This window comes from Phytophthora ramorum (assembly GCF_020800215.1).
Source record: "Phytophthora ramorum isolate Pr-102 chromosome Unknown Phyram_PR-102_s0025, whole genome shotgun sequence".
Taxonomy (NCBI): Eukaryota; Oomycota; class Peronosporomycetes; order Peronosporales; family Peronosporaceae; genus Phytophthora; species Phytophthora ramorum.
The window spans coordinates 120,069-143,400 of NW_027150671.1; the positions used below are offsets into that span (position 1 = coordinate 120,069).

A 23,332-nucleotide genomic window follows, 5' to 3' on the forward strand; every position below is an offset into this window, starting at 1 on the left:
GCGGTTCTAGGAAATTAGCAAGCTCTGCTCGACGCCCTGCAACACCGACTCGAAGCTCATTTGTTTCTGGCGAGCCAGCAACTCATTCAGTCGATCCACGAATTGCTGTCGGTTGGGCAGGTTACACTCGACGTTAACTGACAGGCCCATACACACTTTCACCACGCACATACCGGGTGCAAGCTCACTTAGGACCAGCCAGTTCTTCTCTACCATGTGGACACCATCGACCGCCATTCCGAACGCTTCCAAAAACCGACTTTGCCCCGAAACCACAATCACTTCACGGCTCTGATCGATGTTCCTGTTGCCTGCGTACCGGAACTGAATTTTCACCGGACTGCCGTATTCTTCAAGTTCCAAAGTGAACGCCTGCAGTATTGCAGTCTTTTTGGCCTCCTCGTGTGGCTTCGACAAGAAAGAGGTATAAGTAAAGTGTAAGCCTTGCAATTCGTCATAGACACTGTACCTGTTCACGCTCGGCTTCATTCTCGACGTAATTTTTGGTCATTTCATACCAGAAGGCTTCTCCGACAACCTTGTAGTCGAATGGGATGACTCGACAGTTGAGTACCTCGATATATGTTGAAGTCTCCGAGGTCGAGTTCATATTGGTCTGGGAAAACGGTGATGTGATGGCACAAAGTCCATTTGAGAGCAGCACATGATCGGTCTCATCTTTCAACTGTCCTAGCCCACCTTGCAGACACTTCATTGTTATTAACGCATCTTCATCAGCGTCGAAGGAGGAATTGACGTAGTATCTTGCATTAAACCGGATGGATGTCTGAGTGGCAACAAATAAAAAGGTGAGAGAAATGCATTATTCGGCGAAGAAATATTAGGCCAGTATCGTTACCTTCACTCGCTCCTGCATTCGAAACATCTTTTTGAGCGTCTCGATCGTTGCAACTTGACTCTTGTAGAGATGACGAAGATTCCGATTATCGTTTTCAGATTCTCTGCGGAGTCGTCGACACCGTTCTGCTAGATCTCTCCACACTTCGAAACGCATGGCGTCGCGTTGCGTATGCCCGTGATGCATTTGCATGATCTGTGTTGCGGACGCGATGATACCGTTTCCATTGTCTTCACGGTCAGCTTCTTGTTGGTGTTTCTTCATCTGAGCGACGCGTTGCTGCAGGACTTCTGCTTCGGCACGGAGCTGTAGAATCTCCACTCGCTGTCGATCTCGCGAGCGATTCCTTTTTGGCTTCGTCAACTTGGCCATTCGACTTGTATTCTCTTTTCGGGACTCTGCGGTGGTATGCATTACAGAGACATCATTCTCGCCATGCTCGAAAGCACTTGGTGGTAGCACAAAATCCTGCCAACCGTGATTAACTGGGTCTTCTAGTGGAGGATTCTCTCTGAACAGGCTTGAACTACTCTCGTATGAGCTCAGCGAACTCTCGTCGCTATAGTTTCCTGAGGAAGCACTGGTTAAATCGGGGCCACACTCATCTATAAAGGCCAGCGCCGCCTCCAGCGTCTCAGATGCTTCTCCATCGACCGCGTTCAGGTACATTGGTCTTCGATAAACGACAAATGAGCAACACGAGTAGAGACTCTGCCGTAGAGATGCCTCTGAAATGATAGGGAGTACCTATTGGGCACCACCTGGCAGGTCCTTAGTGTGATCATCAGCTGCTTTGTGTGACAAACCATACTGCACAGGCTCCAGGTGCTGTACGTGCACACAGTGATGACGAGGTTTTGGGTGAGTCCGGCTCGTATTCGTACAAACTTGAACAAGCAAAATTGAGATAAAAATATTTGTCATGAAGATGAAGAATGTCGACCCGTTGGCGATTCAGTGGATGCGTGAGGATGCGATTGGCGCCGTACTGCAGCGCTCCAGACCCACGTACCAAAATCTCGCAGAAGATCCGGCTGAAAAATCGGTCCAAGTCCAGCAACTGCAACAAGAAATTCAGCAATCACTCGACCACACCCTTAGTGTAAAATCATCACGTGTTTTGTGTGACAAACCATACAGCACAGACTCCAGGTTATGTACATGCACGCAGTGATGACGTGGTTTGGTCTGGTTTAGTATAAGTGTTGAGTCCAGCTCGCCTGTATGTCGAGCAACCTGTACATGTACAAGCAAAATAGAGATCAAAAACATTAGTCATTGTGCTCAATTCCACGCAAGCGGACATGAAGATGAAGAATATCAACCCGTTGGTGATTCAGTCGATGAGCGAGGACGTGATTGGCGTTGTCCTGCAGCGCTCAAGGCCCACGTACCAAAACTTCGCGGAAGATCCGGCTGGAGAATCGGTCCAAGTCCATCTAGAATCACAGTTCGCTGGGATTGATGAACTGAACCACGAGGCACAAAGGACCAGATCGACCAAAGATGAAACTGCGGCACGAGTAAAACGTCGCGAACGCGGTAGAGTGAACCAGGCTCGATTCAGAATCCGACGAAAGACATTCATCGTGAACCTCGAGGCCAGAGTCCAGCTACTGAAACAAGAAATTCAGCAATTGCAACGCGGACACGATCAAATTGTGGTTGGGGCCCCCACTAAGAGAACCCTGTGGGTTGTTGCGGTGGAATACTTCCACATCTTTCGACATGGGCTGCACACTGCTGAGGGTGTGCACGATCTCGACATGGATTTCCTGCGTTCTTCTTTGGCATCAAACATGACAACTGGTACATCCACGGGACTTGCTGTGCATTTGAGATGTTGGAGAGTCTTTACGGGCTGCTTCCCAGACATTCGCGTGGAGCTCAAACACCTGGGGTTGTGTACGGAAACCTCCCTCCTCGCGGCAACGACCACCACTATCACGATCACAGCGGACTCACTGAGGGTCTTGTTTCCTCATCTAGTTTACGCGCCGAATTATACTCGGTGCTCTGAGCTTGTCGCGAAATTGCAAGGCCAGTGTCTCGTCATACAAGGATCGGTGCGCTTCGATTGGGACAAGGCGATCAACCGAGTGACCGGACTATACGTCCAGATGGATATGGTATCGCCGCTGCTACGGATTCTGGGCAGTCTTGAAGATGTGTCACTGGCGTTCAGCTTCGCTCGAATCACCCCGGACGGAAACCTTGTCGCCCGAGAGATCGTGTCGGGTGCTCTATGCTCGTTCTAGTGTGATTACACGATAAGCTTAGTAGATGTCGAAGAGAAGGGGGAAAACTGCTCCAGTCTGCCCGTTTGAACTCATGCGGTTTGCAGCTATAGGCAGTATACTTGGGATATTTGTTGTTCGGCACAGAAGAACTGGCTACAGACGGTAACTTCACTACAGTTGTTTTTTGGTAGTTGAGGTGGATTGTGTTACTGTTTCTATTCCTGGGAATGAACTCTAATTCGGTTGGCCGTGGGTGGCGTCCTCGTCCGCATCAGGAGAAGTACCATTGCGCTGTCCCCCACTAGTGTGGATGCCAGTCCAATCTTATGACGCCGCGTGGGCCAGCAGCCTGTGCAGCTCCACGAATTGTGCTTCATCGTTCGTCGTTGTGCGCCGTCCTAGTGCAGTTACCGCCGCCCACACCTGCCTCGCCTCCTCTACTTATGTTCCGACCTCTATCATTACGCTTCCGCTGACTCCTGGTCCCGGTTTGCCCCGGGACCCTCCGTCGAGCTTCTTCACTATAGTTGATTAAACTGACGATCGAGATGTTAAAGCGATTGATTCTCCCCCTCGCTTCTAAGTTTCTGCTTTTTTGTAGTTTTTCTGCTTCTGTGCCCCATATAACGCCATGAACACTTGGGACTACTCCGAAATGTGCGGTACCTGGAAGTTACTACAGGATTTCAATAAATACCACAAGGAGTCATTAGTCTGGGATCTGATTCATTGCTAACTTGATCCCGTCACAACGGGTGTACCTTCTTGAGTTGTCCTTGACCACTAAGCTACGAGCAGGTCATGTTCAACATTACGCTGGACCGAATCGAATACTTCTTCCTTGAGATGCGCCAGCATTTCACAAAGTTGTTCAACAAAATGTTGTCGCCCTGGCACGACGTACTTGACTTCTACCGTCAGCCCAATACACAGTTGGAGAATACATAAGCCTGGCGCTGCTTCCGACATCACACACCAACCTTTTTCATGAAAGCCGACACCGTCTAGAGCGATGCCGAACGCCTCCACCATTTGGTTTTGACCCGACAACACGATCACTTCTCTCTTGTGCTCGGAGTATCTGATTCCAGCATAGCGATATTGAATCTTTACGCGCTCCTCGATTTCCACAGTAAAAGCACGGGCCACTACGTTCTGCATCTGGGTTTCCAATGTCTACACCACAATAAAAGACACGAATTAGCTCAAATTCTGCCCCAATAAGATCATCACAAGTCTGCGTACATTGACGCTCTCGACTTCGTCCAGTCCACAGCCCGCAGTCATTTTGCCATAAAACGTTTTAGAAACGTCGCGGAAGTCAAACGGCATCAGGCAACACTTGAGAAGCTCAATATGCGTAGTAGTTGCGGATATTGACTGCGTGTCAACCTTCGAAAACGCGGACGTGATGGTATTAAGCCCGTTGAGGCGAAACGTGCGATCGGTCTCGGGGAACATCTTTCCAAGCGAATCACTCAGCTTGTCCAGTACAGTCACTGCCTCCCTCTCAGTTTCAACGAACGAGTTCACATAAAAATTTCGTGATATACAAGCCGACCTCTGATGGCAAATAAAAAAGAAATCAATGCATGACAGTTTAATCAAGGAAAGAGAACAGTTAAATGCAGGGAAATCACACATGCACTCCTGACCTTTGTCGCTTCATGTTTCTGAAGTAAATGCTTGAGTGTCTTGATGCTTTTCAACTGAGTTGTGTGGAGATTTCGGAGATTCTCGTTCTCTACCTCCGCTCTTAGCCGAAGCGTTTTCTGTTTTTTTGTCATCGATTTCCACGCGTCCAAGAGTTTGTCATCACCACGTCGAGCCAAACTGTCGAACATATTTATTCTCGTTGTGTTCTCTTTCGGAGAACTGAGCTCGTCAACTTGTCCCTGCAATCCCGCAGCTTCCACACGGAGCTGCAGCAGCTCCAGCTTCTGAAGGTCCCGAGAGCGGTTTCTTCCTGGCACAGCCAGCTTGGACTTGAGTTGGGCGATTTCTTGGGTGTCATTGTTTACCTGGCCTCGAAGTCGATTGCCTCGGTGATTGGATTTCAGTGCCACGTCAGCGACGTTCTTCTCGTGACACGACTGCACGTTGTGGACACTTGAGCTACTCTCGTCACTGTTGTGATCTGAGGCGAAACCGGTGATAGTGTCGTCGCATTCGTCGAAGAAGGTTAACACGTCCTCAAGCTCTTTGAACTCATCATCGTTCATTAAGTGTTGTAGCTGCACCGTGCAGTCTGTAGGGGGCGAAAGCGAGAGTGAGCTATAAACGGTTTCGAGTGTGTCTACCCTACTATCCACAATCGCTTAAGTTACTATGGTGGGTAAATATCCGTATTGTACATGTAGATAAGAAGCGTGTTGATTTAATCGGATAACAGCAGTATAATTGATGACCACATGGAGTGATTAGTCTCGCCGGCTCTACGGGCTCCGTCGGCGCCGATACTTCAATATGAGGCTGTACAACCAATGACTCGCCTGAACTGTGCTTCGAGCGTCACGCAAAACACAGGTGTTCTTGAAACCGCACTCTGTTCTAAGGCAAATGAATACCGGCTTTGCTTAATCTGCTTTGATGTGCCAACATTCGGCCTTTTCTAGCTTAAAGAAGTACTGCACGTTTCTACACGTAAGCTTAGGAGTAGTTTTTCTTGTACGTGTATTAGGCACATTATGGACGAGCATGAAGCATTCACGATTTTCTGTGCGTTTTTGTTTTTTTTAGAATACAGAACGATTTTGAGTACTTCAGGTCCTCTTCAAGCCTTAGGAAATCCTTCAAGTCGAGATGTCATACGCCTCTCAAACTACAGCAGGAAGAAGACGATCTACTCGGCGCACCTATGCTGTGAACTTATAACACTTTCGTTACGGGAACGTGTATTATCATTTGTCGTTGGTCGCCAGTAATGCTTCCCAGAGACTAGATTGCCATCTTCCAGTGAAAACCAGGTGAAATGAGAGCTTTCTCAAACACGCAAGACACGTCTTCGAGGTCTCCGAGCAGGCGCAGCATTGGAGTCAGCATGTCTGACTGAGCCGTAACACTCGTCACACGTCCGTTGGCGTTGTCCAACTGAAAATGCACCGAGCCTCGCATGACGATTCGCTGGCCCAAAAGCTTCGTAGCGAGTGCTGATCTCTTACATTTAGCATTGTTTTTGCTAGCCCACAGGGCAGGAAATACCTTCCGCAACGTTTGCTCGGTAATGGTGACGCTTGTTGTCGTCGTGGCGTCCAACGAGCTGTTATTGCCCTTCATCAGACCCTCCAGTTCGAGATCAAATCGACCAAACCAGTGCGACAGACACCACCAGCTACGCATCATGGTCTCCACACCGCGCCCTGCGTTGTGCTCGACGTCCGGTGCCAGTGTTGTCAACACGAAGTCCAGCTGCGAAGAAGACGATGTGGTAGATGACTGCGACTGTAGGCTTGAGCCTTGTAGTCCGAAGCGGAAGATTTCAAAATACCTGAGTGCAATATCCCACACGCTCTTCCATATCGGGAGAGAGGCAGAAATATCGCGTCGTCGTTGCTCAAGACTTTGGACCTCTTCCCGTAGTTGTTGCGTGTCTTCCTCGAGATGCGTCAATACGGCGTATTTCTTCTTCCGGTAGCGAATCTGCCTCAGTCGACGTTTCTCTCGCTGGCGCGCTAGACTCGAGGCTGTGCCTCGCTCTTTTTGTTCTGCCTCTGGTGTACGGTAGGGTGTTGGTACAGCATCCTCTGAATACGAAACCCACAGGGTTTTGCTGATGGAATTGGTTGTAGTCTTACCCATCGACGTCCCGCCATGAAGAGCGTTGTAGACTCCACCCTGAGCGACGATCGAGTGCTCTTCAAGCGCTTCCTCGTACAACTGGGGTCTGTCGTGTGGCTGCTGAAATGCATTGCCGGTGATGATATTTTCGTGGCCACCTTCCTCCATACAGTTGTCCGACAACCAGGCGCGCTGCTTGACACTGCCGATGACATCGTCGCTCAGTTGCCGGCGGCTCGGCGGGTACAGCGTACAAACGTTCATGGCAGCAGCAATAGCACTGAGCCGTTGTCCTCCGAAGCGTAAGTGAGTTCACTGGCGACAGCTCATCCATGAGAGTCTAGCCGGACTGGCCAACGAACGGATTCGTCCTGAAATGTAATACGAAACTGATGTACAACCCCAGTTGCAGCAATGATTCGTGTTGAGTCGTGTTGTTGTCGCGGATGTCTATAGAGCTCTGTTATTACGTAACTCTGATGGCAGTGGAGCCTTGTGCTAATTACGTGGAGTGACTGGAGAACATCAGAAAATCTTCAGCTGTGCTCAACCAGGTCGCGATTGATTGTTTTGATGGGCTCCTTTGAGCCGATCTCGCCACTCATCACGGCGAGGCTCATCACACATTTGTGATATGAAAAACTGGCCCGGATCCCCCCGCACGAAACCAGTTGCTTGTCGCCTCTTTGTTATTCCAATTCCATGCGGTAAGACATGTGGAACCTTGCCAATCGTCGCTTTTTCAATACAGCCCCCTAATTTAAGGGGTTCTTGTAGCCATGCCGGCCTGTGGTAAGTGGGAAGCAGGAACATGTTATTCAGTGTATAACTGGACTGGGTGGAATTTATCATCTGAATCGATAATCCGCTCTGCCGTGATGATTTCACGCTATATGGGACTCCATGTTTACCAGTATTACGTACATTGAATGCGCTGGGGGTGCCATTTGCATGTTGTCTCGCACAGAACTCGATCAATTGTGAGGAGCGCACTGGTAAACACGGGGGCCCAGCTGATTATATCGCGTGAAATCAGCACGGCAGCACAGATTATCGATTCAGAAGGTAAATTCCACCGCTCATCAAACTCGTCGCACCCAGCTACGCGGATCGATCATGAATGGAGCCGACAGGCAGTCATTGAGCTCAAAAACTTGCATGCAAGGGACTCGCTCAAGCAACAACCATGCTGATCAAGTAGGATAGCCCACCGTCCTCGAGACAGCTGGTCTTCACTCGAGCTCCCAGGTTGACAATTGCAGTAAAACGTTTGCAACTTCAGAAATGTAGCTACAGATCGGATCAGTTTTTCCGAAACGACCATGGAGACCAAAGGCGACATCACGTCGCTGGACGAGTCGACGCTGCTGGCGCTGCTGGAAGGCTGCGAAATGGCCGAAAACATAGACGCCATCCCGTCGGACATCCTCGAGTCCCCCCCTAGTCCACAGTACTCCCAGAAACCTGCTCCCAACCGGATCTCGTGGAGGCTTCAGCGTCGAGACGAACTGGTTACGCTACGGAAAGTGGAAAAGCAGCTTAACACGCAGTTGCAGCAGCTTAAACGTGTGCAGAGGTCCAAATCTCAAGCTAGAAAACAGCTTTCGTTAGATGGAAATTGGATGCTGAAGTTGACGTGGGAGAAGATTTGTGAACGTCAAGCGCTGACAAGAGCGAGAAGTGAAGAGGAGAATAAGAAGCTGAAAAAAGAACTTTGTCAGAAATTGTGCCAGGCTAAAGCGCTGCTGACAGGATTCAAGAGGCGGCTGCGGAACGAGGTTTGATAGTTTGTTTCTTAGATAACTTTAGGAGGTGAAGTGATTATTTTTTTATTTTTTGTTCCAGGTTGTGGGATCATCCATCAAGTTGTGCAGACGCTATGGAGTGGATACGAGGGGAGTGGCACCGCCGATGGACAATGAGGCTGTTTTCCATGAGTTGTTGTTGGGGATGGATGAAATGTACTCGGGTGTGGACGCCTTTTTTGAGAAGGTGAAATTCGATGAACTTCCGTGTCCAGGGAGGAGAAATACCACGCCAAACAGCAAAGCGGAGGGGAAATTCGTGGATCTGTTGGACTGCTATGCCTTGCCTTTTGGCTTGCAAGAGACGGAGAGCGCTGTGTGGGGGTGTTTGGGCAAGGAAGAGCCACATAATCCCAAGCCGGCATTAGTTCAGGTACCATGTCAATTTGTCGTGTATTTTCGCAGAATACGCGACTCTGACTTTTTGTTTGACAAATTTGCAGCACTTCTCTGATTTTGAGCATACTCTTAAGCAAAGTATGTGCAGTGCGTTTACGGCGGGTTGCGTTCACGTTCGCGTCATGGTGCGCAAAGTGGGCCGAAAATATGTCGAGCAAGACCGGGCTGTCTTTATATTCCGAAGGCTTATTGAACCAGTTGGCTACGACGTTAGTATCGCTTTTCACGAGACCACACGGCTTATCGTGCGCTTAGGACCACCGTCTGATCTCGGACCTACAACGGTGATCCAGACCCATCGCCAATCCACAGCCAGCCACGATGCGTATGCGCTTGGACTGCCGAGCGTGCCGCGTGCCTTCATTGATATGGGAGTAGCTGCTTGGGAAAGATCGATCACCCACTTCAACCACTTTGTGGAGGATACCCTGGTCCAGGAGTCACACTGACGCGTATACCATCCGTCGTGTGTGGACGTCCGTTACGCCCAACAATTTTTGTTGACATCACAGTGACCCCGTTTGATGTAACTCGTTAACAGGACATTTTTGCTTAAATGTAAACTGATGCTGAGTATTCTCAAATGAGGCAGGTGAAAAGTCTTTCCAGCATTAACTTTCAAGACAAATATCAACATGGACACGCTTCCAAGGATTGAAAGTATCGATGTAGTGATATTCGCTATAGTTTAAGTGGTACTTGCGCCATGCAGCAATGAAGAGATATTGGGAGCTTGTCCGCTTTATGCCATTGGGGTTGTCCCCGCGAGCTTGTGGTCCTCTCTGCTTGCCGCGTACCACAGGCAAGAGATCACTTCACTCAGCGTCCCATTCTTCTTATCCAAGCGCCAACGCAAGACCAGCACGTTGAATGTGCGGAGCATCTTACTAGGCAGCAGGCGCGCAACTAGAAGCAGCATGACGGACGAGGCCTGGTAGATGTGGTTGCCATAGTATAGGTAACCCGTGAGAAGGAGCGCCTCGACCGTCGTGCAGCGCTTCCCCTTGTAGATGACGTAGGCCATATCGTCGCAGTCTCGGAACAGTTTCTTAAACGACGAGCCGAGGCAATTATTCTCGAAGGACGTGAGTTCGTCTAGGTTATCTTTCACGGGAGCACTCGAGCCTGTTACGGAACTGCTGTGCTTTGTGACGGTACCGCTCTTAGCCCCACCAGTGTTTGAAAGTGACTGTCTGCTGGAGACAGACAATCTGGTTGCGCGCACGACACTCTTTACGTTAGAGCTGGAGCGCTTGATGGCCAACGACGAAAGTGCTGCTATGATCCCCAGACCCATGTAACGAAGACCACCAGGTTGACCTTGAACACGAGGCACGCGTCGTTCAGTCTGCAATACTTTGCACCCCGAGCCGAGGTCTTTCGGAGAAGCTCACTGTTCACCTCGAGAAGGTACTCGAGAGGCACAGTCTGCAGCGCCATCAGAAACGCTGTCACGCCCGACGTGATCACCATCTGCATCGTCACCCACGTGAGGCGAAAGTCACGGTCAAGCTGCTGATCTCCCGAACGTGCCTTGGCCAGATTCACGAACGCGTACGAGAATGCGAAGAAGCAGCAGGTGAGGTTCACGACGGACTCAATAGTCAAGGTACCTGTCCCGAGGCCGATCATGTACAAGTCCGAGTTGTAGATGAGATGGTACGTGATCTGCGCCAGGTAGACCACCGGCATGCGGCCGTTCTGGCAGCGGTACCCCCACACCTGCGTCAGCGCGTGTGCGACATCACTTGGTAGAGACTGATCATGCCCATGAACAGCATTTGCATGACGACGACGCCCTGAAGCACGCTCAGAGCGACCTTGTCCGCATATCGACTGCGAAATGTGTTGAGGAACATGGCGAGTCGCGTTGGATTCTCGGGCGCAACGTACGGCCGCCACTCCCAGAGCGAGGTGTAGTAGTTGCGAATGCAGACGCCCCCTGTCGTGCAGAAGGGAATGTCATCGGGTGCGTGCACCATGAGTCCGTAGGACGTCCATCACTTCGATACTTCGCACATGTCCTTAATGTAGACACCCGTCGTGTTGACCGCTCGGACGCGGCAGCCGCCGTAGTACGCCCGCATGAGACCCTGCAGCACGGTGGGGAATCCGTATTTCGTTGGTCCGGCAGGCACCCTCCGAACGACAGGAGGTAGACTACTATTGAAGTTGTACGGGAACAACTTGAGGATGTCGGGTACGACAAGAGGTCTTCGTTGTCGGTCGCCAGCGCAAGCTTGGCACCTACGAGGCTGTCGCTCATCGGGACGTCGGGTCGGCATTCGGTGTAGTCCGGCCACAAGTTCACGTACATAGCGGGGATTCTGGCAAAATTAGCGCTGCCTTTGACTGTCGGGTACATGTACAACCGGGAGACACCGTGGATGTTCCAGCCGGACTCGCACGGAGCATTTCCTTCCACTGCGATTTCGATTTCGCGAATCATTTGTGGCGCGATGCTGAGGTCCATGGACTTGACTAGGGCCAAGATATCGGCTGCGCTGCTGGCGACGGCTATAGTCATGGCCCCGAACTCGTTGACGCCACTTTGGCACGTTGCGCCGTTGGCGTCTAGCTGCGCGCCGACTGCAAGATTATCCGGCGTCAAGACACTGAAGTCGTACAACGACTCATCGGCCTTGCGCTCGGCGAAGTCTTTAAATGTGGTCGCGCTCATGATGGCGTCGTGTCCGAGCATCTCGTACTTGACCATGCAGATCTTGACCGGGCCCAAGCACCCGCTGCATCCGGCAGCCATCGTCAGGTCATTCTCGCTGAAGGCGAAGACACTCTGCTCGACCGGTTTAAGAACTGTCGCACTTGGCAGGTAGGTGGTCGACAGAAACACAATGAGCAGCGCCAGCGGGCACAAGATGATGCCACCGCTACACAGGCACCGACGACTGAAGGTTTGAGCAGCACTGACCAACTTTGATGCTGCCGCTTCTGTTTCTGCTCGTCATAGTACTCGGCTGCTCAGTCCCCTTGTCCACTGCTTGTGTGTTCCCCCTTAGTCATGCTGGTAAAGACGAAAACTGAGGTAAGCTTAAGCCGACATCTTCGATCGGGAACATCTACCTAGGAGGTCGCGCTCACGTCGTTTTAGACGGTTTGATATCTTTCAGCTCTAACTCAATAGGTGATAGCACTGCTGAGGTAACTCCTGAGTTAGCTGAATCAACCTAGGACCCAAGCAATCGTTTTCGTTTTCAGTGAGGTACATTGATGCCACGAAGCTATGCTAACGACTTCCTACGTCCGTCTTAGTGTAAATCCCTACACCTTCCACTAGCTTTCTCCCCGACCCGAGTCTTCTCCACGGTGCTGTTGGCTACCCTGTTTGCAGGAGGTCGTCGCTCGTTTCATACCCCGAAATCAACGTCACTGTGCATCGCCGCGCACGTGTCCAACGCGGCTTTTGGCAGACAAAGTTCGAGTTTATCCGTATTGGATAACGTCTACTGAATGCGACGTCCACACTAAAGACAGCGGTAACTTGGGTTCCTTTCGTTTTCACCACGGTTCTCTCAGATACTACAACGCGCATTTACCCCCAGGTTTCACTCTCAAACGGAGGCGACGAGTTTATCTTCGACGCTATTCCGGCCCCACTGACATTTCAGAAGGTCGTTTGGCGTTGACCGGCCTAGCCAAACCAAGCGACGTGCTCTGCTGCCACTCACAGCCAAGCGATACACTACATGTACCTGTTAGGGAACCGTGCCTTGCGCGCAGTGATTTTATTTGTGCAAGAGGCATAATCCGAGTCCAGCGTAAACTTTCCTCAACTGCATTCGCTGCGCTCTAGCTGTGCTGGCATTTTGGCCTCAAAGATCCGGTAATGCGTCCCCGAAGCTCGTCCCGCTAGAACCCCCTAAACTCCAAGACGCCCGTGTCATTTTCTCCGTCAGATTTCTTTCGTGTAGCATGCAACGATACTTGTGTACGTTCTCGACGAGGACGAGCATTTCGGGCTGTTAAACGAATGCGCAAGCACCACGAGGCCCTAGTCGCGAAGTGTGCCGGGGACTCCCACGCAGCTTCAACCACTCATTTGAACTTCTCCGAGACAGCCATCATTTTACAATTCACCCGAATCGAGCAACACTCACGACATGACCAGCGCAGTGGAGTCCGTCTTTCGTGTGATTGCATCCTGCACGTCGCTCACGATGACGCTGAGCCCGACTCCAGCGGTCTACCAGATCTACAAGACCGAGGCCACTGGCAACACCAGCATCGTCTCGTTGGTATCCGTGTTCGCCAACTGCCACGTGTGGACGCTGCAAGGACTTCTCACAAAGAACTGGTTCCCGGTGTTCTCCACATTCGTTGCCGGGGATTTTATCGCGACCATTTACATGCTCGTCTTTTTGCGATACACAACGGATCGTAAGCGGGCGTGGAAAGTGATCGCACTGTACGCGGGTGTGTTGTCGATTATTACGCTATACGCGGTGCTCGGTGGACTGGGCGTCATCACGAGTCTTAGCAGGAACCAAGTAAATGACATCATGGGATACCTCGCAGTGTGCGTAACGCTGGTACTTTACAGCTCGCCATTCCTGAAAATCAAAGAGGTCATCAAGTACAAGACTGGGGTTTTCATTCCCATCCACATGGTGATCGCCGGCACAGTGAACAATGCGATGTGGATCACATACACGCCAATGTCGGGGCTCTGGTTCCTCTTTGTGACCAACGTGTGCTGCGCCACCCTCGGAATCGCACAGCTAACCGTCTATCTGATATACCACCCACGCAAACACCCACTGGGGTATGGGGCCACGTTGGAGGACCTGCTTCAGAAAGAAAAGGAGGACGAGGCCTCTCGCATTTCGATCTCATCAAGTATACAGACAAATAGTAAAGTGATTCCAGAGAGCCCGATGTACCAGGTCATGAGCTCTCCGCTCGCTCCATTGCGCTGGTAGGGCAAAGAGCAGCGCATATATCCTACCAACGAACGCAACACTGTTTATCCACCAAATATTTTCATTGTTATTGGTGCTGCTCTGTCGGGTAAACCGGCATGCAAAATGGTCACTGGATTGATCACACTTGCTGGGGCCTGGAGCCTAGAGCTCTTCTCACTACGAGGAGAGTTTCTTGGTGATCTCCGCAAACTTCTTGCCTTGCATCTCCGCGACCGAGAGTTCCAGCGCCGACGGCTGACGTGATCTGTCGCTATTGGCGACTGTACCAGATCCCCAGAGGCTACAGCCGTGCAGCTCGTCGTTGCCTTCAATGACAGACCCGCGCAGTGACAGCGGCACGAACATCATGCCGAGGTGTGCGATGTACGGCGTAGTGCTCATGGCTGAAACCTCCTGGCCTCCACCCCTGGACCCGCAGCTGAAGAAGACACCACATGGCTTTCCGATCAACTCGCCTTTCATCCATAGCATACCGCATGAATCGAAAAGAGCCTTCATTTGGGCCGGCACCATGCCGAAGTGCGTCGGGAAGCCCAGCATGATCCCGTCGGCTTCCTTGAGCACAGCAGGTGTAGCAACCGAGAATTCCTGCTTGGGAGGCGCGCGGAGCTTCGCCAGTACTTCCTCGCTGAGCGTCTCCTTCACTTGGTAGAGTTCAGCTTCTACCCCCGGCACTGCTTGCACACCGGCCTGGATGGACTTTGCCAGCTTGGTGACGTGTCCAAACGTGGAGTAGAAAACAATGGCGACCTTGGTCATCTCGGTGGTTTGTTGGGCTTGGGTAGTTTGGAAGGACCGCTTGTAGGTTGGCGGGTCGATTGGTTTATGAAGAGGTGGTGGTTCTGGTTGATGTGGAGGATATCGGAAGCAATATGGCGTAAGTCTTGTGAGAATGGCATTCCGGTGCGCGTAACCAAAATTTGGATTATTATTTGGCATATGGAAGCGCGTAACCAGAATTCGATTACTTTGGGGTTTTGGCTGTCGGAAACGACCCAGTTCTAGCTCGCTTGAGCAATTGGAACAGCACAATCGTCTGCAATATCAAAGCGATAGTTTTTGTGAAGTCGTTCTACAGAGCAGCACAACATCAGATTGATCCACTATTGATATGAATTTCTAACTCGGATTTGCAGCTCCAACTCGTACCCATGATATTCGGTTCGTGTTATTGCAAGACGTACGCTCTTTCCAAATGCTTGTATATTCACTGGTACCTTGGGCCAACAACAATCAACCACGTTCTGGTTTCGAACTAACACGTTTTCCAACTTTCCAGAAGTTGTTCTTCCAGTCGCAGGAGCATAGCTGGAGTCAAAATCTTCTCACGCCACACAAGCATTTTCAGCATCACAAACAAATAGCAAACACCAACAACACAACGTTAACACGTGACAGCGCTAGCTTTGTGTCGATAATCAACCAGAATTGACCGTTGTCATACGCGCCCGTGCCCGTGCCCATTAGCATGTTAGCCGCTTGATTTGGTGCCAGTGACACGAAAATGAGCCACGTCGTCCACGCTACGCAAAGTGCCATAATGAAAAAAAACACACAGGGACACCATAGATTCCAAATGCGTGAACTTTTGTCTGTGGGTGTCGTAGATCACGCTGGGTTGGCGCTTGATCGTTGGACCCACTGACAACACTTGAGCAACTTTGGTGTTGTTTCCGTCAATTCCTCGGTGAAAATCGCCAACGGAAGGCTTTCGATCTTCTTCTACACTCACCTGACTCACACTCCATTGACTCAGATCGATTCCTGTTCCCTAGACAATCGCTCGGTGCTGGTTAGTTTGTTCTGTCAAATGGAGTATAGCTCCCGAATTTTAAAACATTTTTAGACCGGCCCAAAATGAGTTTTTCTGTCAATTACCCGTAATTTGTCAGCGACCTCTACTATTGGATAACCATTTTACTACCGATGGACTCCGACTTGGTGCCTCTGGACGCGTCACTGGAACTGTTAGACGACGTGGAAGGATTCGATCTCGTGCCATTCGGTAGTGAACAAGGTCGTGGCGGAATTGGTACTTCTACATGTAGAGAGGTTCCAAACGATGAAGACCGTGATTTACTGCAGCAGCTGGAGATTATCGGAGACCTTGACGCCGACCTTTGGAAATTAATACCTGACCCTGACGTCGCTGAAGACAGCGAGCATGACGCCTCCAGTGCTACAATCGCTGCACAAGCTGACCTACCATGTCATGAAACCCCTATTGGAATTCAAAAGTCCACGAGGAAGCTCCGCCACCAGCGGAAAAAGAATGAGCTCGAGTACTTGAGGAAACAGGTCGTTGACTTGGAAAAAGAGCTCGAAGGTGTTAAGAGATCGAGTGGAAGTGAGAACCAAAAGCAGGGAGCTCTACTGCTACCAAGAGGTGATGATGGGGCTAGTGAGGGGGTCTCATTGTGGGAACGGGTGGCCAAAAACCAGCGGGACGAGAGAGTGAAGGCAGAAGTGGAGAACGTGAAGCTTCGTGAACGGCTCGAGGGGCAATTGAAGCTTGCCCAGAGTCTGGAGAAGTTGCTATGCAAGCGGCGTGCGGACGATGATGTAGAGGGGGCAGCAAACCAGAAGATGAGAGCAAGGAAGCTAGCTGGTCTCCGGGAGCCGGAGATTTTTGAGATGTTGAGTGACCGGGTGGATGGTTTGTACACACGCGTAGATGTAGTGATGAGCGAAGCGGGGCTTGCGTCCTTAAAGCGTGAGCGCAATGATGCACGAGTCAAGTTTGATAAGACAGGGAGAGTTTGTGTGGAAATGGTGGACGCCAAGATTTCTCCTTTTGCTGTGCACGACGTGGCAGAGGCAGCGTGGACGATTTTGGGGACCAAACGTATCGAGCTGGGCAATGGATACTACAAGGTTCGTGAGCTCTCTTTTTTTTTATTTTTGTGAGGGTAATGCTGACGTAGTTTTGCTGGGTGCAGGCGTTGGAATGTACAAATGACACGCTAAAAGCTGAATTTTGTGTAGCGCTACGACTTCGCCGAGCAGAAGCACTCATTCGAATGCATATTTTCGGGAAGCGTGTGGTGGAGGAACACCGAGTGGTTATGGTGTGGGCGACATTCGGCCAAACGGAAGGTGCTCCATTTGGCATGGAGCGTATCAACCTGAGCGAATTTGGATGGACAGTGGTCGAAGCAGTCACGGGTGAGCGTTCAGCTGATGGGGACGGCACAATCACGCAGTCTTGCGTGCGCTTGACTCCCGAACTAGACGACGCTGCTGGTCAAACCACACGCGTTGGCGTGTTGTCAGATCTGGTGATTGGCTCATACAGCCTGAACATGCAGACGATGCACCAGGAAGTCGAGAATTGTCTGCTGAGAGCTGAGCTAGCTTGATTGCGAGCAATAGCAAGTATTGCAACGTAGTACGAGACCTGAATTGGTTGTAGCGAATGGACTAAGCATTTTTTCAGAAGCCGCAGTGCAGAAAGGCATCGTCTGTCATTCTGCTAGACCTCGCGAGTCCTCGTCCTAAATCCTCCGATCTCCAGCCAGTTCCGACGGTTGATGAGCCTTGCCGCTGTTGGCAATGGTACCCACACCCCAGAGACTGCCACGCCACCGTGCATTTCGTCGTTGCAGTCCATGAGCAGGGAGACGGTGCATGTAGTTTTGTCAACAGCTCAACGGCCAGCGTATCCCTCACTTGACAGAGACGCTTGCACACCCGGCTCTGCGTGAACACCTCTTGAATAGTCTTCGCCAGTTTGGACACGTGCCCGAGCATGGAGAAGAAGATGGAAAGCTCGGTCATTCTTGATCCCGGACGAAGTTGGGGGCTAGAGAATTTGCTCGTTGGCGTACAAATTACTTTGTGAGCTCGGAAAATATTGTTTGCTGGCTGAAGATGTTTGAGAGAGGTAACAGTAACAACGCAGGTTGCTCTTGTGAAACTAGCCATTATTTCATTATCTGTGTCTAGCCCCGCTTGTCTTTCTACGACGACAGCTTCTTAGTGATCTCCGCGAAGCTTTGGCCCTGAATCTTAGCAATCTCCAGCTCCAGCTCGGTCGGCTGGCGCGATCCATCCCCATTGGCGAGCGTACCTGCGCCCCAGGGACTGCCGCCGTGGACTTCCTCGTTGGTCCCGATCAGCGGTGAGCGGTACCCCAGCGGTACGAAGGTCATACCGTGATGGGCCATGAACGGAGTCATGCTCATGGCTGTGGTCTCCTGACCGCCCCCGAGGCTCCCGGTACTGAAAAACACACCACAGGGCTTGCCGATGAGCGCCCCATTGGCCCAGAGACCGCCACACGCGTCGAACAGGCCCTTGACCTGCGCCGGCAGCATACCGAAGCGCGTGGGGAAGCCCAGCAGGATCCCGTCCGCATTCTTGAGCACGTCAGGCGTCGCGACTGGCAGATCGGACTTGGGTGGCGCGTGCAGCGCCTTGCGCAGGTCGTCGCTTAGCGTCTCTTGCACTTGGTAGACGCTGGCCTGGACTCCAGGCACGGACGTGACGCCGGCCTTGATGGACGACGCCAACTTGGCCACATGCCCGTACATGGAGTAGTAGATGATGGCGACGTTGGTCATGGCGACTGAAACTTCGTTACACTTGCGGTAGACGACGCGAATTGAGTTGTGGAGGCACCTTGACCTCCGCAGGGACTGCGACATTCGCTCACGAACAGGTCACTTGCCAATTGCCAACACGATCCCAGGGCGCTTCAACGTGGCAGCGGTGCGATTAGATAAACACGAGTGTGTACACAAAGTGAACACAACATATTCGCTGTGTATACATCGTATACAAGCAGCACCATGGCGAGCGGCAATGATCTCTCGCTGGACGATCTGGCGCTGTCGGCGGAGCTGCTGCCAGGCTTCCTAGACGAGTTAAATGACGCGGATCTGCTGCTTACGTCAAGTAGAAACACGTCGTCTCAGACGCCGCCTCTCGCAAGCTATCGTGACTCTTTCAACGTCTCTCCGACCGGGTTCGTGACGTGTAGCGGTACCCTGACCCCGAATACGGCGCTATCAGGGGCGGCAACAGGTTCGGCCGATGCTGTGCTGCATTTGACGTCGTCTGTGAGTGGAGATGACGCGGGAATGAGGTCGCGATCGCTTAACACGTCGCTGAAAAAGGAGAAATCGGATGTCCACAGGCCCCCGATGCAAAATTCCACTCGGATCCGGCAGAAGGAGGAGCTCAAGTACCTGCGCAACAAGGTGCAGACGCTGGAGCAGGAGCTGGAGAGCAAGAGACGTGCGCTCATGGACACGAAGGGCGGGGAAAGGGGGAACAGGACGTTCAAAGTGCAGGTCAGGAGGCGTGCATTGCGCTGGCAACGCATCGCCAAGCGCCAGTTGGTGGAGAAGCAGCGCGCAGAGATGCAGAACCTCCAACTGAGAGAGTCTCTCACGGACCAGATCAAACTGGCGAGGAGTCTGCAGAGGCTACTCAAGAAGAATGCGTCCAGGAAGGACGAGACGACGGAGACGGCACAGCTCCAGGCTCGATTGGAGTTTAGCAATTGTGTTAGTGGAGAGAGCGAGGACTCGCTGTACGAGACGCTGCTAAAGGATATGGACGCCGTGCATGCCGAGGTGGACACGATCTGTGCTCGACACCCGGTGATGCAGAGTCTGGAGGAAGGCTCGGATGTCTCTAGTCTGCAGGTTGGCGAGACAGAGGCGCTGTACCTGGAGGCTACGAACTCTAAGGTTGTCCCGTTTGGGATGGAGGAGACGTGCTCGGCGGTATGGCACTGCTTGTCGCGCGACCATGTGAAGCTTGCGGACGGTACGTATCATGGAGTGGCTAGCTCCCCCGACTCCATCCGCGCCAAGGCAATCATGACGCTGCGTGTGGATAGCGCCCAAGCGTTGATGCAGATGCGCTTCGCTATGAAAAAGTATGTGGAGAGAGATCGTGTGGTGCTCACTCTGGAGTCAGCTTCCGAGAGCGAAGGCCCAAGAGACCTGCTACATGGACTCAAGATGATGCAACGAGCTTGGGTTGTGATACGACGCGTACCTATTGAACCTGACGATGCTGAGAGTGACGGCACGCCGGAGGAAACTATTATTCAGCTGTGCATACGGTTGACGCCGTCCTTGTCAGCTGGCGTATTGAACAGCCCAGGTCAACGCACAGGTGCAATCACAGAGCTTCTTCTTGCAGCCGTCTATCGCAATCTCAGTTGGTTGTTTCAAGCGGTAGAAAATATCTTAATGGGGCACCAATTCGCTTCGGCGCCTCTGTGAACGATGCGCAATGTGGGGTGAATGAGGTGTGGCCACTGCTCCGGGTATCGTTGTGTCGTGCTTCGTCCCTGGGTGCTGCGAGAGGTACTTCATATCGAGGTGTTCCAAATCGATGCGCGCGGCAGCAACTGGCACCTGTTCAAGTTACTTGGCGCCGCGTGATTGGCACCGAGAGTGCTACCGACGTTTGCTGGCAAATAGCTGCCGTCGGAGCCCCAACAGTAGCCACTGTGAACTGCCACGTCAGTGTGATAACGTTCCGCCGCTTCATCGCATGCGTCCTGCAAGTTTCAGACTGCAACCAATCACCAGACGCCAAGTCATGGTTGACAACCATGACAAATGGGCACACTTCGTGCATTCCGTCGGCAACGATGGTCGTAACTAGCTGCTAGCGAAGTTCTTCGAGCAGACACAACAGCACTTGCAACTGACCAAGCACACTGAAACAACATGGGCAACCTCGTGTCTCAATACCTTGAAACTGCAATGGACCGAATGGCGAACTACTGGGCGAAGCCGAGCCGCATTCTCCTGCTCGGCCTCGACGGCGCTGGCAAGACGACGCTGCTATACAAGATGAAGCTCGGCGAGGCGGTGACGACGATTCCTACCATCGGGTTCAACGTGGAGACTTTCCAGTACAAGAACATCGAGTTTACCGCCTGGGATATTGGCGGGCAGAGTAAACTGCGGCCGCTGTGGCGGTTTTACTACGAGGGCGCGGATGCAGTGATCTTTGTGCTGGACTCGGCTGATCGGTACCGGATTGACGAAGCGGTCGAAGAGCTGCACCGCGTCTTCGAGGACCACGCGCTGCGTGATTGCAAGCTGCTGGTGCTGGCCAACAAGCAAGACCAGCCGGGCTGCATGAACGTCGAGGAGCTGCGCGAGAAGCTGTCACTGCACCGCGTGACCAGGAATCCATCACACATCTCGAAGACAGTGGCGGTGAGTGGACAAGGCATTGACGAAGGCATGGTGTGGCTGAGCAGAGCCGTCACCAGCAAGTAGCGTCGTTGTCAAGACGAGTTGGTGCTGGAAGACGAGCACACAAAAGACAATCTTTATTGCACATAAAATGAATACAACAAACCGTTTTTCCACCATCTTCACCATCATGCGTTTGATGCTGCGCCACGGAGTGCAACGCAAGTCTCGATCCATTCCGGATCGATGATCGTGTCGGCGTATCCCAGCCATTTGCGATTCAGCCCAGTAGAGATCGAGCGTCCTCTACAAGCAGAAGTTTCTCCAGCACATGGTGCATGACATCACAGTGCGGTGATAGCACCCTACCAGCACGTTGGCAAGCGTTCCAGCTGCCACGCCACTAGGGTCGAATTCAGCGCCTCCAAGAGGTGAAACCCGCATGCAGGTCTGCGTGAAGCACATGGCTCGGGTCGGGTCGATGCAAGAAGCCGTGTACGTCAACGGTCGGAGGATGTTCCAGCCTCGCTCCTGCAACCGGATATCGAGGAGCCCTGGGTCTCCACCTTGGCATTCCAGACGCAAACGATCCGCTTCCGACTGTCGTCGGACCATTCGTAGAAGCGCTTGACAGTCAGCCACACCGTCACGAGAGTATGAGCATCGGGCAGCCGCACCAGGTCGGAGATCTTCACAGCCACGACGTTGTCAGACACTTCGCGAGCCTGGTACAGACCCGGGTGATACTCGGCATTTCGGTCTGCGAGGCACACGGCTTGGTCCACGGTGTTGAGACTGAACGGGAAAACTTTGCACTCGGTGTTTTCGAGGAAGACGCCGCTGCTGCTTGGAGTCGAACGCAGCATCGCGGAGCACGCCATGTCGCCTTCGAAGTGAGCTAGACCAGAGGACTGGAAGACGGCGTCCGTCTGGTGGTACTGCGTCTCCAGCTCTACTCGGAGCGAGTCGAAGATGGCGGCTTCGCTGTCGAAGAGGCTGCCGCGAAACAGCGTCTCGGGACGACGCTGAAATTGCAACGCACGAACGACCTGCAGAGACAAGCACAAGGCATAAGGTCTGGATCGTGGCCGAGGCTACGGGGGTTCAGTGGGAGCACTGTTACTACAGTATACAAGCACATCTACTGGCTTACAGCTCGGGGGTTGCGGAAGGCCACTTCGAGCTGCTTGAGCGCTCGAAGCTGCTGCTCGGCCATGGCCCGTAGGCGTTTGTTCTGCTTCATGGACTTCTCATACTCGTTCTTCTGGAACGTGGCGATGCGTTCCCACAGTCCGTCACTCGACACGACCGACGTCTCCTGATTGCAGGCGTTCATCAGGTCCACCGCCGCAGGACTGCCAGCTCCAAGGTTTCGTCTGTCCGTGTCCTTGGTGGTCTGTGCTGGGGAGCCCGGGACAACGTCCACAGGTTTGTTCGCGAGCAATTCCGGCTGCGGCACCAGATTGAAGACGATGGCGGTTTCCATGGCCTTCTCTCTATCTGCCAAGGCTTGCAGCCTCAGTGTCTCAAGCGTCTGTTCCAGTTGGCGAACGCGTCCCCGGAGATACTGCACCTCGTCCTTGGGGTTCATCCTGTGTCTCGGAGTTCCCTTCACGGGTTTGGTGGGTTTCTCCCTCACGGGGGTGGGGGTCGCACTCACGTCCACAATACTGGACTTGAGTCTCCACTGCTGCATGTGCTGCTTGAGCTTGGCCGTCACCGCTCCGTGGTAGACGCCGCCCATGACGTCCTCGTCCGTGTCGTCTGCGCCACTCAATTCTAACATGGCGGAGCTGCCGAACGCCGGAGCAGCCGCAAGCGATGTAGCACCGACGCTTGGGTCGTCGCTTTCCAATGCACCGGCGCATCGCTCGTCCTGTGGCTGGCGTCGGTGGCGTCTCCCGCTGCCTCGTCGCGGTCTCAAAGGGGGCACGTCCAGGTCCTCGTCGTCCGAGTCGAATACAATGGGGGACGCGACGGCGGCCGTGGGGGCCTCGCCAGGCTCGTAGGCCTCGTCCACGAGCTCCATGACGTCGTGGAGCACCAGGACGCCGTCAGGGTCGCCAGGCAGGTCAGTCACGCACATGCTACTAGGATAATTAGGTTGGTTGAATAGTGTGGGTGCTGCACTGTGCGTATCTGA

General features: G+C 52.5%; 12 protein-coding genes across 12 annotated transcripts; 5 read left to right on the forward strand and 7 right to left on the reverse strand.

Moving 5' to 3' along the window:
- Positions 1-6: 6 nt before the first annotated feature.
- KRP23_15123 (uncharacterized protein) lies at positions 7-1,231 on the reverse strand (the record flags this gene model as incomplete). The annotated part of the gene is made up of 3 exons (XM_067886027.1): positions 7-408; positions 470-787; positions 860-1,231. 3 exons carry the CDS (start codon positions 1,229-1,231, stop codon positions 7-9), a joined length of 1,092 nt encoding a protein of 363 aa, XP_067736786.1.
- Positions 1,232-3,882: 2,651 nt separating this feature from the next.
- KRP23_15124 (uncharacterized protein) lies at positions 3,883-5,321 on the reverse strand (the record flags this gene model as incomplete). Its single annotated transcript, XM_067886028.1, has 4 exons — positions 3,883-4,010; positions 4,080-4,275; positions 4,345-4,662; positions 4,755-5,321. 4 exons carry the CDS (start codon positions 5,319-5,321, stop codon positions 3,883-3,885), a joined length of 1,209 nt encoding a protein of 402 aa, XP_067736787.1.
- A 2,877-nt stretch (positions 5,322-8,198) lies between these two features.
- KRP23_15125 (uncharacterized protein) lies at positions 8,199-9,529 on the forward strand (the record flags this gene model as incomplete). Its single annotated transcript, XM_067886029.1, has 3 exons — positions 8,199-8,654; positions 8,722-9,054; positions 9,125-9,529. The coding sequence occupies 3 exons, from the start codon at positions 8,199-8,201 to the stop codon at positions 9,527-9,529; spliced, it is 1,194 nt and encodes a 397-aa protein (XP_067736788.1).
- Positions 9,530-9,822: 293 nt separating this feature from the next.
- Positions 9,823-10,772, reverse strand: KRP23_15126 (uncharacterized protein; the record flags this gene model as incomplete). The annotated part of the gene is made up of 2 exons (XM_067886030.1): positions 9,823-10,400; positions 10,475-10,772. The coding sequence occupies 2 exons, from the start codon at positions 10,770-10,772 to the stop codon at positions 9,823-9,825; spliced, it is 876 nt and encodes a 291-aa protein (XP_067736789.1).
- A 35-nt stretch (positions 10,773-10,807) lies between these two features.
- On the reverse strand, positions 10,808-11,841 carry KRP23_15127 (uncharacterized protein; the record flags this gene model as incomplete). The annotated part of the gene is made up of 2 exons (XM_067886031.1): positions 10,808-11,022; positions 11,100-11,841. The coding sequence occupies 2 exons, from the start codon at positions 11,839-11,841 to the stop codon at positions 10,808-10,810; spliced, it is 957 nt and encodes a 318-aa protein (XP_067736790.1).
- Positions 11,842-13,198: 1,357 nt separating this feature from the next.
- On the forward strand, positions 13,199-14,017 carry KRP23_15128 (Bidirectional sugar transporter SWEET7; the record flags this gene model as incomplete). The annotated part of the gene is made up of 1 exon (XM_067886032.1): positions 13,199-14,017. The coding sequence occupies one exon, from the start codon at positions 13,199-13,201 to the stop codon at positions 14,015-14,017; it is 819 nt and encodes a 272-aa protein (XP_067736791.1).
- A 159-nt stretch (positions 14,018-14,176) lies between these two features.
- KRP23_15129 (Quinone-oxidoreductase QR2) lies at positions 14,177-14,779 on the reverse strand (the record flags this gene model as incomplete). Its single annotated transcript, XM_067886033.1, has 1 exon — positions 14,177-14,779. One exon carries the CDS (start codon positions 14,777-14,779, stop codon positions 14,177-14,179), a length of 603 nt encoding a protein of 200 aa, XP_067736792.1.
- A 1,827-nt stretch (positions 14,780-16,606) lies between these two features.
- Positions 16,607-17,379, forward strand: KRP23_15130 (uncharacterized protein; the record flags this gene model as incomplete). Its single annotated transcript, XM_067886034.1, has 2 exons — positions 16,607-16,894; positions 16,960-17,379. 2 exons carry the CDS (start codon positions 16,607-16,609, stop codon positions 17,377-17,379), a joined length of 708 nt encoding a protein of 235 aa, XP_067736793.1.
- Positions 17,380-17,979: 600 nt separating this feature from the next.
- On the reverse strand, positions 17,980-18,582 carry KRP23_15131 (NAD(P)H dehydrogenase (quinone) FQR1; the record flags this gene model as incomplete). Its single annotated transcript, XM_067886035.1, has 1 exon — positions 17,980-18,582. The coding sequence occupies one exon, from the start codon at positions 18,580-18,582 to the stop codon at positions 17,980-17,982; it is 603 nt and encodes a 200-aa protein (XP_067736794.1).
- Positions 18,583-18,810: 228 nt separating this feature from the next.
- Positions 18,811-20,259, forward strand: KRP23_15132 (uncharacterized protein; the record flags this gene model as incomplete). Its single annotated transcript, XM_067886036.1, has 1 exon — positions 18,811-20,259. One exon carries the CDS (start codon positions 18,811-18,813, stop codon positions 20,257-20,259), a length of 1,449 nt encoding a protein of 482 aa, XP_067736795.1.
- A 453-nt stretch (positions 20,260-20,712) lies between these two features.
- On the forward strand, positions 20,713-21,273 carry KRP23_15133 (ADP-ribosylation factor 1; the record flags this gene model as incomplete). Its single annotated transcript, XM_067886038.1, has 1 exon — positions 20,713-21,273. One exon carries the CDS (start codon positions 20,713-20,715, stop codon positions 21,271-21,273), a length of 561 nt encoding a protein of 186 aa, XP_067736796.1.
- Positions 21,274-21,689: 416 nt separating this feature from the next.
- On the reverse strand, positions 21,690-23,275 carry KRP23_15134 (uncharacterized protein; the record flags this gene model as incomplete). The annotated part of the gene is made up of 2 exons (XM_067886039.1): positions 21,690-22,238; positions 22,343-23,275. The coding sequence occupies 2 exons, from the start codon at positions 23,273-23,275 to the stop codon at positions 21,690-21,692; spliced, it is 1,482 nt and encodes a 493-aa protein (XP_067736797.1).
- Positions 23,276-23,332: the final 57 nt, after the last annotated feature.